This window comes from Ammospiza nelsoni, chromosome W (assembly GCF_027579445.1).
Source record: "Ammospiza nelsoni isolate bAmmNel1 chromosome W, bAmmNel1.pri, whole genome shotgun sequence".
In the NCBI taxonomy this organism is placed as follows: Eukaryota; Metazoa; Chordata; class Aves; order Passeriformes; family Passerellidae; genus Ammospiza; species Ammospiza nelsoni.
In genome coordinates, this window is record NC_080668.1 from 16556282 (window position 1) to 16570786 (window position 14505).

The 14505-nt window shown below is 43.4% G+C and overlaps 1 protein-coding gene across 1 annotated transcript in view; it reads right to left on the minus strand.

Annotated features, from left to right (window-relative positions):
• Window positions 1–13803, minus strand: part of LOC132086145 (transitional endoplasmic reticulum ATPase-like) — a 50856-nt gene extending 37053 nt beyond the window's left edge. Inside the window, 9 exon segments of the mRNA XM_059491611.1 lie at window positions 19–183; window positions 741–853; window positions 3096–3231; window positions 3498–3631; window positions 6994–7041; window positions 7968–7973; window positions 8528–8716; window positions 10250–10392; window positions 13637–13803. Coding sequence (XP_059347594.1) covers window positions 19–183; window positions 741–853; window positions 3096–3231; window positions 3498–3631; window positions 6994–7041; window positions 7968–7973; window positions 8528–8716; window positions 10250–10392; window positions 13637–13803 — 1101 coding nt within the window.
• Window positions 13804–14505: the final 702 nt, after the last annotated feature.

Below are 14505 nucleotides of genomic sequence, written 5' to 3' on the forward strand. Positions count from 1 at the left end.
AGGGTACTCCTCCATTACCCTGAAGTCATCCATGGTCACAGCCAGTGAGTTCATCACTTCAGCATCAATGGTTTCATCTTCTAGGTCTATGAGATCCATCTTCTTTCTGATAGCCTGAAGAGCAGCTTCTGAGCAAAGAGCAGCCAAGTCAGCGCCAACATGGCCATGGGTCTCATTTGCCACCTGAAAGCAGAGCATTAACTATGACTCAGAAACACAAGCAAGCACTCTGCAAGGGCAATGCATGCTCTGGTCCCTCATTCAGAGGTGCAACAAAACTCTGAAGGACAGAAACATTAGTGCTTTGCTGCAAATTCAAAATAAGTGCTATCACATTTAGCAGCAACACTGCTGTTCCACCTCTTACCTGAGAAAAAAGTTGTACTGGAATAGATAGTGTGCAGAAAGATAACCCTGAAGACTGCAGTTCTTCATTCAGGACAGAGATTAAATCCATATAGTATTACTACAATGTTCAGCCAGCTCTGTGAGTGCTGTTTCAGACTTGCTTTATTTTTAAAGAGAATGCCACAGCAAACAAACACAGGACAGTGGCAAGGCACTTCCAGACTGGACCGGTACACATTCGTTTCACTTAGCCACAGCATTCTTAACTAGCAAGTGAGGAGTTTTGGTCACTGGTAATCTAGTTAGGAGGAAGCTCAGAGATCACATATTTGCTCAGTTTCACGCTGTCCTAAATGAGCAGAGGCAAGTTTTTGTAATAGCATGCTACTCACCTGTTCCAGATCCACATCATCATCCAGTTTCATATTTTTTGTGTGAATCTGCAGAATCTCCAAGCACCCAGTGGCATCTGGGATACCAATATCTACCTCTCTGTCAAAACGACCTGGGGAGTACAAGCACATGTTGAGTTGCTGATTCTGCAAACTAAGGGAGCTATAGTTGATATCTTCCTTTGACATAGGAACTTGATGACAAGCCACAAACAATTTCAGAAAATGCTAGAGCTTTGGGTTTCCCTGCAGCATCAATCAGCACAGTAGCAGAGTCAGATCAGAGAAGGCAGAAAGGTTTATAGCCATTTAGGGAAAGTGAGACTACTGCATTAAGTAGAGTTCAGGATTATATCAATACAGAGGATTTCTGTTTTTTTCCAATTCTAATTTATAGGAAAATATGCTATCCTAACCAACATACCATGGGACATTTTTATTTATTTCTACCTTTGTGTCCACAAATACTGAGAGATTAAATTTTTCAGAACTTTCACAGCAGCACCCAAGTGGTGAAAACCATGAACTGCCCTATTACAGCGTCCTGAGTGGGTCGCAGCTGGTGAGAGAGAGACGGTGAATCTTGTTTCTTGAATCAGAAGGCTTGATTTATTAATATATTATATAATACATTATAATTATACTAAAAGAATAGGGAGAGAGGTTTTGTAGAGCAGCTAGCTAAGCTAAGAATAGATAGAAAAGAACCCACAACAAAGTTGTGGCCAAGGACTCAGTCCCCTGGCTTGAACTGGTGATTGGCTCTTAATTATAAACATAGAAAATGAGCCAATCAAGGTGAATCCTATTGCATTCCACAGCAGCTGATAATAATTGTTTACCTTCTCTTCGGGGGCCTCTGGCCTCCCGAAGACGCAGAAATCTGAAAGAAAGGATTTCTGTGGAGAAATGTCTGCGACACTGCCCCAATACCTGGGGAAGCAGGATACTCATGTATTACTGTAATATTACCTAGGGCATGTACATCTATCATTTTCTTCAAGCTATAGCTGTGCATTCAAATGCCTCACTAGACATTTAAGAGGCCATTTTTCCTGCAAATTTTATTTTACCAACTGGTCATACAACAGACGTTCATTTACACTGCAAAGTTTTGAAAACCTGAATCTCAGAAACTACCAGACTTTTCATCAATAAAAGATAAATGGGACAAATCAGAGCCTCCTGCAACCTGAGGCATGAACAACCCCTTAAGCATTTAGTCCTGAAATAGTCTGAACTAACTGATGCAGTGAAAAAATGTGCTACCCTCTAAGTATTTTATTATTTCTACAAGTTCTAATCTAATAAAGCACAAAAGATTATACCAAAAGCTGAAATCTAGAAATTATTTCCAAACAAGTAGCTGGAAAGAAGCTTATGTAACACATAAGATGTTTAATATTCATTTCTACTCAGTCTTTCCAAGGCCCCTGAAGCACAGTCCATAACAAAGTATCTGATACACAAAAAAAGAGATGGCAATTATGGTTACCAAATGTGAAGGTCCGCCCGAAATGAACGGGTGACGAATGATTTTTGGGTGCAAAAATAACCAACACAAGGCACAGGGGTTTTGCAGTAACAAATCAACAAGGTGCAATTTATTGATTATAACCACAGCTAAATATGCGTTTAGTTAAGGGATCCGGGGAAGAGAAGGGTAAGACAAGGAAAAAGGGAGGAAAGGAGGTCAGGGAATGGGGTATAGCTACCAAAACGTGATGTCTTCGGGGTCCTGCCGCCGAAACTCGCTGGTACACGTCTTGGGGAGTACTCAAAGGACAGTCGGGCCGAACCCCAATATATATACTGTTCTTGGTTGGGGGAAGGTAACTGAAATTAGGTTTCCATGGAGGGGAGAAGTCCATTGTTTTCATGGCCGAATGCTCACATGTACGTTAAGTTTTCCCCCTCCCTGAGTTGGGAGGGAGTGCAGTCCCAGTCTCTGGACGGAGGTTGCCAGGGGGGTGCCATGGGGGTGCCATGGGGGTGACAATAGGGTGCCAGAGGGGTTCTTGGTTCCTTGATGAGGGGATTCTCATCTCAGTTGGTCTGTCACGGTGGTTGAAGACAGGCAAGAGGGGTTTTCTCATGGAGCGGGGGGGAGCCACCCCAGAGCTCAGTCCAGCCAGCTCAGGAGTTTGGAAGAAAGTCCAGTTCAATTGTCCAGAAAAGGGCAGCATGCCCCCTTCGAGTACAGCATGGTGTGTTCTGCAAGCATCACTTGTGAACACACTAGATAAGCAGGAAACTTTCTTTCCCAACCGGCTCAGCAGTTTTAGCTCTTCGGTAGTCTTTTCTCATGACAATTGTGAGGCAAAAAATGAAGGATTTTCGGATGGACTTCTACACCAAATCGCCTGAGAGCTGGGTCAATGCTGTTTGGTCTGTTGGTGGCTGCCATAACGATCACATGTGCTCTCTGTTTCAGTCCATCCGTAAGAGTCAGCAGCTGAGACACAATGCGACGTTCCACCTCTCCGTGTGTCTGTGGAGAAAGTAATATCTAGACCAAAAGCTCTAAAACACAGCACACAGGAGCTAGTACTGCACCAAAGCAGACAGATACAACAGACATGAGCTGTTAAGAAACGTCGTGAACTACATCAGATTCTTCTGATATCCAAAATCTGACATCCAACTGCTTACAAGCATTAAGTGAAATACTGCTTTACCCTATAGTCAAATGCAGAGACTCACGCCAGCTGCTACCAAAAAGGATGCACTCCTTTACATTCTAAATGCTTTCTTTACCTTCTCTCTTTTAGGAGCAATGGCATCCAGTTCATCAATGAAGATGATGGCAGGAGCATTCTTCTCTGCTTCTTCAAAGGCTTTCCTCAGGTTGCTCTCAGACTCACCAGCCAGCTTACTCATGATCTCAGGACCTAAAAAAATAGCAACTCTGGCACCCAGAAGAGAGGCAGCTAACCCCAAAAACATGCAGCTGAATTTTTTTTAGTACAAGGTTAACATGTATCTATATTTCAAGCCAAAGCAAATACTATCAACCAAGTTAATTACATTTACATCTGAAAAGGCAAGACCAGCATGCAGAATTACTTACTATCATCATTTCAGTGTTTTCAGTTTAACAGAATGTAACACTAGCCAATGAGCTACCAATAGCTGCCTCTTCCCTTACCCTATTTCACACTTGGTGATCTTTTCTGAAATGTGCCACCACACAGTTAATGCTCACAATGGAAGCAATCAAATTATTTGGTGACAAGTTATCAGGGTAGGGAAAGAAAAAGCTGTAAGATGCCAAAGCTGTCTATAGCATGCATTACACAGGTATGCATTTACCTCTATAAGATTTTATAAATGAGATCAAAAAAACCCAACTGTTGGGAGGAATGAGTTAAAAAGCAAAACACTGGTGAGTGCTCAAGTGACCTTGCAGCTGAAAATAACCCTTGATAAGCCTGTGTGAACAGTAGTCAGTAATCCTCTGGCATGAACTAACAGAGCCCATATCTCTGCTTGTGTGCCCCTGTGCAGGTATTGCTTCAGGGATTCCCTCCGTTATTTAGGTAATGGAAATAAATTTACTCTATGTTTTAGCCATGGGTTTATGGTTGCCCTGGCTGCCTGACTGTATCAATTCACACACCAACTAACCAACCAACAGCAACAAGCCACCACCAAAAAAAAACAACACTCCAAATCCCATCTCCTCTCAAAGAATAAATAATAAAAATGTGTAACCACATTAATCCCAGAAGGAAGGGCAGCATTCCTCTGAGATCGCCTACAGTTGCTGAACACTAGTGCAGGTTCACAGATTTATTCTGTTTTTACAGATTCTCCATCATGCTGAAGGGAGTGGTAATGAAGAAAAAGTATGCTTCTATAGGATCCAAGAAAAAGAAACCTGACCCTTGGAAGTGCAAGGCTGCCAGCTGACTGAAGCCGGCCAGCTGCAGAGACACTGTTACAAGCAGGTACTAATAATGCTTCATTACAGGTGTCCTGGATTGTCAAGCAAATTGTATTCTATTTGCCATCTGTATGTCAGTTGTCTTCTGTTAAGTGGGCACTTTTTCTTATCTCTTTCACAACCACTCCTCCCTGCGGGAGAAATCTGCTGATAACAGGCTATTGAATGCCACTGCATGACTGATAAGAACTATAATATCCCATTGTGAGATGCTCCACCCAGAGGGGAGAGCCAAGCATTCCTATCCAGATATAATCTTGAGATTCTGGAACAGCAGCACTGTTTTCTCCACTGGATTTCCCAGAGAAACAGCTGCCTCTTCCACTAGATCTTCAGAGGAAGACTGCACCCTTCTTCAGGATCCCTGCTCCAACAGAACCACACCTGACACTCCAGGAGGACTGCAGCCACATTTCCAATTGGACTGCTACCAGCACCCTGATCAACAGGGAGTCAGTTGTCTTCTGACTCTGTCAGCATTGTTTTGGTTTACTGCATTGCTTATTTTATCTTTTAAAAATTTTCTTCCCTAGTAAAGAACTGTTATTTCCTGCTCCCAAATTTTTTGCCTGAGAGCCCCTTAATTTAAAATTTATAGCAATTCGGAGGGGGGGAGGTTTACATTTTCCATTTCAGGGGAGGCTCCTGCCTTCCTTAGCAGAAACCTGTCTTTCCAAACCAAGACAACAGGTAACTCACCAATTCATACCAACTTCATCTACAACACTGCAGCTCCATGCTTGGGACTAGCAGACAGAGAATGCATCGCTAACTCTGACAGTGTTATTTGTATTATGCAACAGAAATACAAGTGTCTAAAATGTCCGGATCATTAGCATGCAGTAACACCTTCCACATACTTAGAAAGTATATGACAAAGACAACATATGGCTAAAACCAGTCCGTTTATGTCGGTTTCTCGGCTGTTTAGGTGGCCTGGAGAGGCCATGGGATGGCCTTGAAGAGCCGACGCTTCAAAGGACGAGAAGAGACTTCTGATCTTTTCTCGGTCTCGGTGTTTATTAATTGTTTATCTAAAAGATTTTCTTTCAGCCCAACAGAGGTCTGCACAGCAAGCCAGCCATGAGCACACTGCGAGCCCCCGGGGCGGTCACTTATCTTTATACCTGAAGCTACGTATACAATATTTATAATTTTTCCCCAATACCTTCTACCCTTATTAACCGGTGCACTTTTAGTAATAACCAATCCCAAAGTGCCACCACCACCACAGAAGATGGAGGCCAAGAAGAAGAAGAAGGACAGGACACGCCCCAATTCCTCCATTTTACTTCTTTAGACCCCCCTGTACAGAAATCCTAAACCCTGTGTTTTACACTCTAATTAACTTATCCCTTCACCATTCACCCAGTGAAACCCTCCCAGTCCTCATACAGGTGTCATCTCCTGTGCAGGATCAAAGTCCAGCCACCAGACACTTCTGGCAACATTCCAGGACTCCCGAGCCCCCCAAGGGTGTTCTCGGCCTCTCTGCACCTCCATCCTGAGGTGCTGAGATCCCACACGTTTATATCTGATATCTTGAGATACAAAGCAAGTCACTTCCCTACTGCTGCTCACTGCTATACTGTGCTATATATTTCTTTGCTTTCACCTTCATGGGTCTAAGTGACTGAAATCAGAGAAGAAAAGCATCAATCTTTAAGTACAAATGTTCAGTTATTCCAACACTGAATGTAAAATGGCACAGAAAAGCACTGAGGAAAAGTCACAGTCTGATCTTTACAGGACATAAACCAGTATCCACCTCAACTGCTACAGATGAAGAGTGATCAATAGGAAGTTCTGTCACTTGTAGCTAAGTCCCAAGGTACTCATAGCTTTCAGGATAGTTCCTCACAATTAATATTATATGAAACGGAACAGGTCTTGTGCTTTACTTGAGGGGAAAAACAAATCCACTGCAGATCAGCTTCTTTTCTGAATGGAACATGCTGGCAGCAATAGAAACAAGTGTCCTGCACTGATATTCATAGAATAATCTCACCACTCTCAGCTCTGCCCTCAACAACATATGTGAACACTAAGCCAGACAGACTCCAGGTCCCTGTATTACAAAGCTGTCTTTCCAATGAGCCAGCTACAAAACAATCAAGTTTAAGGGAAGTGCCACTACAGATAACACAAATGGCCTCCCAAGTGTCCCCAGATGCACACTTCAAAGAGATAAGAAAGGATGTCAGGGAGACAGTGTGGCTCTACAAGCCCTATTGACACCATTCCTTACCATAAGATGGACGAGTGAGCACACAGCAGACCTGGGGCCAAAGCAGCCACAAAACTTACCATTGATCAGGAAGAAGAAAGCCCCTGTTTCATTGGCCACCGCTCTCTCTTCCCAGACATGCAGAGGGAAATTCCTCACTGAAGCCTACCCTCTTGAATGACAGCCTCTGCTGCCAGGGCCCCTACAGACTAGTGCAAAACAAGTTGTGTGACCCTCTGATTTGGCTAGCAAAGATGATAAGACAATGAAGCTCAGCATAAAATATGCTTATTCTTTCAACTCTAAGTGGTATTTCTAACTACCTGACATATCCTAGCTACCATACAATTCTCCAACATAGTATTTTCTCTTGGGATTGACTCAAATTAACAGAAAATGTTACAATCCAGATGTGCAAATAAGACCACCTGTAACCAACTCTTTCAGTATAGCTCTACAGGATTCGTTCATTTGGCTGTCCAAATTTCTACTGGCCTTAGTTATCTGTAACATTAGGCCATGCTAAAATAAAACAACACAGCCAGGAATCTCAGAGGGGGTCAGTCCAAGTCCCACAAACTGGAACTGCTGTACTTCAATCAGGTTGCTCAGGGTCTAGCCCTACCAAGTGCTGAAGGTCTCCAGGTCTGGAGGTTCCTGCCCTCTCCAGGGCTTCTTTCAGAGTTTGGAGAAACCTTTTTCCATTGGGAATTTTCCTTGATCCGGCTCGTGTTATTGCTTCTAGTCCTGTCCCTGGGTGCAGTTCTTGGGAGAGCCTGATTATCCACACCTTCCTATCAGGCAGTTGCCAGTAACCCTGAATATTTGCCTTCCCTTCTTCGTGCTGCATCAACCCACTCTCAGCTGTTCCTCATTCATTCTGACCTCCAGCTCCTTCATCAATTTTGGTGGCCTTGGCTGAACTTGCTCCTATCTCTGTTGTATCCTGAAGAACCCAAACTGGACTCATCTAGTGCCCAGACATGGCCTCACAAGTGTCAAACAGAGGTGAATTTTTTTGAAAAGGTAGAGCTAACTACAAGCTAAGACTCACCCTGATCTGCAGGCAGTAAAAAGGCACTTACTTTATGAAGCATACAGTCACCTTAGCCCATTTCTGAGATTTCCTACTCTGTAACAGTAAGGTGGCCAAGACCTGACACACAATCCACTCAGGCTGCCTCAAGCTTGGGACACTCAAGGCTAGACATCTTAAGGGACTGGGAGGAAAAAAGAAAAAAAAATCCATAATTTACACTTCAAATTTCTCACTAAAAAAGTACCAATTGCTTTCTTTTCACATGGCATGAAATTCAGCAACATTGTAAGCCCTCCCTGCTAGGTATCAAGGGAACTTTAGAATTAAAAGATGAATCTAAGTCCAGCATGAGATATATGGAAGCAGATGCAAAAGAGCTGCTGCCAAAGTATGGCATCTCGTCAGTAAACCTATGCACTGGTGCTATCTCAGCATATGAGGAAGGATACTGGAAGCACATTTCTCTATCTTCAGCAGCAGCTCATCTCCTGAAACCAGAGGTTTTAATCATTACATTCAATACACAAAATGCCAAAACAGGAACTGCAAACACTGCTGCTCTTAAGGAGTGTCACTAAAACAGATTTCAGACAGAGGGGATTCAGTAGAACTGCACAGCAGGATTCTGCTCACCTCTCTTTTGATGGGCTCTCCCTCACAATGGATCACTGTGTCCGGAGCCACTATGCAGTATGGGCTTGGATCTGTCTCCACCACTTTGAACTCCACTGCACGCATCCCTCCACGCACCAAGAAGATGTCACCTATAAAACCCCACATTTCAGTAGCCTGCTGCAAAATGTCAACCCTTGTACTACCAGCAGCCCCAGAGGACAATGAAGTGAGCTACACAGGTATACACTGCTGGCATTTTTAACACTACTCTGCATTTTAAATTCAAGAGCTGCATGTACTGTGACCACTCGAGCACCATCAAATTTCATCAAAAACAAACAGCAAACAAAACCAGCAAACAATAGAAAAATAATATTCTGCCTAAATACAAAACACAAAGGCAAGGTATCACGATTCTTTTCCATCCAGTTTCAATTTAACATTTCTAAAAATGGCAAAAAGCCTTTATTTAATCTAAATTAATTTTTAAGTTATTATAACTAGATTGGTTGACTCCCCAAAAAAAAAAAAGAATAATACATGATATTGCACTATGAATCCTAGGTAAACTGGACTACAGAAGCTGGACAAATTCAACTTGTGTATATATTGTATTAGGACCTATTTGTTCCAGCAGAAGTGCTACTAGCACAACTCTAAACATATATTTGTTTTTTATGCACTTTCCCAGTTATTAATTAAATTACTTTGGAAAAAGTGCATTTAGTCAGGGTGCCAGCTAGTATATCTAACCCATTGATTAATATGTGAGCAACTCCCAAATCCCATCAAGTGGTAGCAACTCAGGAGAAAAATCTCATTAAACTGACTTTGACCTAAGCCTTTTTTGATGTCCTTCCATCCCACGTAGCAAAAAACCACAGGAGAATGTCTTGGTGTCATCTGGAATAAGAGTTCATTTTCTTCTGAGTAGCTGGTATAGTGCTGTGTTTTGGATTCAGTATGAGAATAATGCTGATAACACACTGATGGCTTTGGTTGTTGCTGAGCAGTGCTTACCTCTGAGACAAGGGCTTTTCAGTGTCTCATGCTCTGCCAGCGAGGAGCTGCACAAAAGAAACCAGGAGGAAGCACAGCTGGGACAGTTGATCTGAACTGGCCAAAGGGATATTCCACACCATAGAATGTCAGGCTCAGTATGTTAACTGGGGGTAATTGTCCAGAAGCCACATATTGTGGCTCGAGGATGGGCTGGGCATCAGCCAGTGGGTGGTGAGCAACTATATTGTGCTTCACTTGTATCTCTTTGGTTTTATTCCTCCCTCCCTCTCTCTCTTCAATTATTATTAGTATTATTATAATTAATATTATTAAACTGTTCTTATCTCAATCCATGAGTTTTACTTTTTTTCCAATCCTCCTCCCCACTGAGAAGGAGGGAGGAGGTGTGAGCAAGCAGCTGAGCTGCATGGTACTTAGTTGCTGGCTGGGATTAAACCATGACAGAGAACTATCAAGCTGTTCTACCAGCCAGCAACAGATATAACTCTTTCCTCTGAAGTTTAGGAAAAAGTTAAATCCACAACAACAAAATCTTACTCTACAGTCGTTAGTCTAATGCTCCATGGAGATTTGTGCAAGCTTCCAGAAATTCTTTTTATTTGGTATCAGGACTAGCTCACATTCACTGCCATCAGGACTTCAATAACAGGTGCTATTACCTTTCCTGATGGGTCTGTAAGCTTCCAGGAAATATGGCTTGAGATAGACCTCAAACAGATTCCCTGTGATCCCTTCTACTGTGTCATCAATTGGTAACACATGGATACGTTTGCCATATTTCACATCTGGGCAAGGCTGGATGCTGCAACAGAAGAAAACTTCAGTTAACCACTATCATGCTGGACTTAAACCCAAGTTTGAGAAAGGCAGTGATGTCCCTTCTCAGGCCAGTATAAATGCCAGAAAGGACCCTCCAAAGCCCTATGGAGACTTCCCACGTGCATAAGAATGCTGACAAGGCAAAAATCATGCCCATCAAAGAGCTAGTCTTTTCAACACATGCTTTCCTTCACTCCTCTCAGCCCTATCCAAAACTGCTGAAGGGTTTAGTACTATCTCCCCCCTCCCCCGCTGTTCTGAGGCTCCCCTGTGGTAGATAGGAATAGGCGCTCCGGAAGATTACGCGATGTCACGGAAAGGCAGGACCCCCTGTTCCCCTAAGATAAGAGATTACCCTAGGAGTGTGGCCCCACTAACAGTAGTGCTAGTAACTTTCCATTCCTTACCCAGTAATTTTCCATTCCTTACTAACCATAGATAATAAGGACAGACCCCCTTTTGACGTAGAGAACCCCTTAGACTATAAAACCCCACGAGAAGAAGTAATAAAGGCCTCTGACCGTCCACCATATTGGTGTCTGCATGTTTCATTGGCCCAAGCGACCCTGGGGAGTTTTGGGTCGCCGTGCTGATCCTCAGAACCAGGTCGCCTTGCCTTGCACCAGAAGGCAACACTCCCCTTTGCTGTGCCCAAGATACATTCACAAGTTACTAATGCAGCCTCAAGACCTGTAAGAGTCATGAGCTAACTTTTGTTTCAACACATGCTCCTGCACCTGGGTCAGGGCAATCCCAAGCACAAGTACAGGCTCGGTGGAGAATGGATTGAGAGCAGCCCTGCTGAGAAGGACTTAGGGGTGTTGGTGGACAAGAAGCTTGATATGACTTGGTTATGTGCACTTGCATCCCAGAAACCAACTGTGTCCTGGACTGCATCTAAAGCAGCATGGTCAGCAGGGCAAGGGAGGGGATTCTCCCTCTCTGTGCTTGTGAGACCCCACCTGGAATATGGTGTCCAGCTCTGGCCCCCCCAACATAAGGAGGTCATGGACCAGTTGGAGCAAGCCCAGAGGAGGCCACAAAAATGGTAAGAGGGCTGGAGCCCCTCTCCTATGAAGAGGCTGAGAAAGTTGGGGCTGTTCAGCCTGGAGAAGAGAAGGTTCCAGCAAGACCTTATAGCACCTTCCGGTACCTGAAGGGAACCTACAAGGAAGGCTGGAGGGACTTTTCACAAAGGCATGCAGTGACAGGACAAAGAAGAATGTCTTCAAACTGAGAGAGAGATGATTTACATTGGATAATGGAAGAAATTCTTTACTGTGAAGGTGGTGAAGCCCTGGCACACGTTGCCCAGAGAAGTTGTGGATGCCCCATCCCCCGGAAGTGTTCAAGGCCAGACTGGATAGGGCTCTGAGCAGCCTGGTCTAGTGGAAGGTGTCCCCACCCATGGCAGGAGGGTTGGAACTAGATGATCTTTGAGGTCCCTTCCAGCCCAAACCATTCTGTGATTCCATGAGCTACTGCTGAACTAGCTGTAAGGGAAAGGGAATTGAGAGGAAATCTTTGTTCCTTCCTCTCTTCCTCATAACTTAGAATAGAGCTCCTGTTGCTGATAAACCTGATTCTGAACAAAGGTTCTCAGTACCAACCAGGGATAGCTAGGCGTCTGTCAATCCCTTTTTGTGGAAATTAATATTTAGGTTAAAGTCTGAAGGCCCCTTCCCCCCTTTTAAATAAAATTTCAGCTATTATTTTACAACATAGGCCAACAGCCTACTGTAGCAATACATCAGAGCATCAAGCTGCGGCAGAGGCAGAATACTCAAACTGGCTTTGCCAGCTAAAAAAAGCCTACGGGCAACTGCAGCTGAGTGCGCAAGTTTCATATGCTAGTTTGTTAGAGACTATTAGGAGATTCTGTAACTACATGCTTTACAGTGAGGATATAGCAGAAGAATAAATGAAAAGACAGACTGACCCACAGAAGGAAAACAGCTGACAGACTACAAGCAGGAAGTGATTGGTGCATGAATCTGGATTTTGGCAGAAACCAAGCCAAAGAAATTAACACAATAAGTACTTCAAGATCAGCAAGAAAAACTTTGAGTGCAAGAGGTGTGAAAATTCTCTGACGCTTGCAATGAAGCCAAGACAATCAGTAACACACCTGAAAGGCTGAGAACTGTTACAGACAGTCCAAGCAGAGAAGGGGATAGCACCGGCTGAACTGTCACACTAGAAATGACTCCAACAGTAACCTCATATAAAGTAAGGATTCACCTTTATTTTAAATCCACAGACTAGCTCAAAACACTGTTCCAACTACAGTCATGTTTAAAATTTGCATTTTCTAATGGCAGAGAGATGGGTGAAACAGACTTGTCCCTCTCCTCTACAGTTCATATGAAACACATTTTTATTTAAGGATTATTTCAGATATCACCACAGGAAGTCTAGTGTCAGAAATCAGGTTCCAATTTTCCCAGAACATGCACAATATTCCAGATTACAAGAATACTCAGGAGAAATAACTGTCTGCTCTCACATATGTAAACCTGCAAATTAGCATTTTTATGTTTAAGAAATGCTGACATATTTTTTCTTTCCACTCCCATCTCAGAATGGAACCTGCCTCCTGTAAGTCAAAATATATCCTTCAATGCTTTCCCACTACCTTCTGCAAACATTGTACAAAATTCTTGCAACACTTTCAGCATTCCTAATTTTAAAATTATTTTATAACAAAAATTGGTATATAAACAACCTTCAGAGATTTTTAATATTGATATTTGACTACTTCGAGTTTTAACTTCTGTTTGTTATAGGGCAGCTCAGTGCTTGAGCTAGCCATACTATAAGATCAATTACAATGTTGCTTACTACCTTTCAGTTATCTTGCGAACATAAAAAATTTAGATGGAAAAAACTTGTGAATTCATTTGACAATGTAAATTTGGGAAGAATACTATGACAACTGTGGGGTAATTCAACTACTTAATGATAGGACCAGGGCTTGTGAAGGTCCCGAAGAGTCTTCAAGAATCTTAGTATTAATCTGAATATGCATACAGCCAGAAAGACATGCAAAAGTAAATTGAGATCCTTGATGTAAGACACTTGAAAACATTTCTGTGACCTCCTCCAGAAGATGCAAGAATACTTCCTGCAGGACCCTGTCTCTGCTATGGACCAAAACAATTCAAAGCCAGGGCACAAATTATTTCGGCAACCTAGAGATACACAACAGTTAACAAACTAGTCCTCACCTGATGACGTCACCCAGGCGCACTCTCAAGTTGTTTCGAACAACCCTATTCATGCGAATCTTCTCATCTGAGCAGGTATCATCTGACAGAACAATGCAGACTGCTTCTCTCCTCTTCTTTCCTTTTAGCAGGACAGTGTCTCCTCTAAACAGCTGCAGTTCATCCATTTTTGCTTGTAACCAATAACAGCATTACAACAAACTTTTGACAAAACAATTGAAGGAAGCAGTTAGTAACCTGCTGAGCTTCTTACACCGTCACCGGTCTATGGAGCCAGATGAGATTCACCTGTAAGTACTGATGGAGTTGGTGGAAGAGCTTAACAAGCTACTCACATTCATTTATCAGCAGTCCTGGTTAACAGGGGAGGTCCCAAAGGACTGGAGGTTGGCCAATAGGATACCCATCTGCCAGAAGGGTTGGAAGGAGGATCTGGAGAACTACAGGCCTGTCAGCCTGACCTCAGTGCCCAGCAAGATTATGGAACAGATCATCTTGGGTGCAATCACACAGCAGACACAGGACAACCAGGGGATCAGGCCCAGCCAGCATGGGTTTAGGAGGGGCAGGTCCTGCCTGACCAACCTGAGCTCCTTTTCTGACCAGGTGACCTGCCTAGTGGATGAGGGAAGGGCTGTGGATGTTATATACCTAGACTTCAGTAAAGCCTTTAACACTGTCTCCCATGGCATTCTCCTGCAGAATGCTGCTGTCCACAGCTTGGACAGGTGCACTCTGCTGGGTTAAGAAGAGGCTGGATGGTATGGCCCAGAGCATGGTGGTGAATGGTGCTGCATCCAGTTCGTGGCCAGTCACCAGTGGTGTCCCTCAGGGATCAGTGTCGGGCCCAGTCCCGTTTAATATCTTTA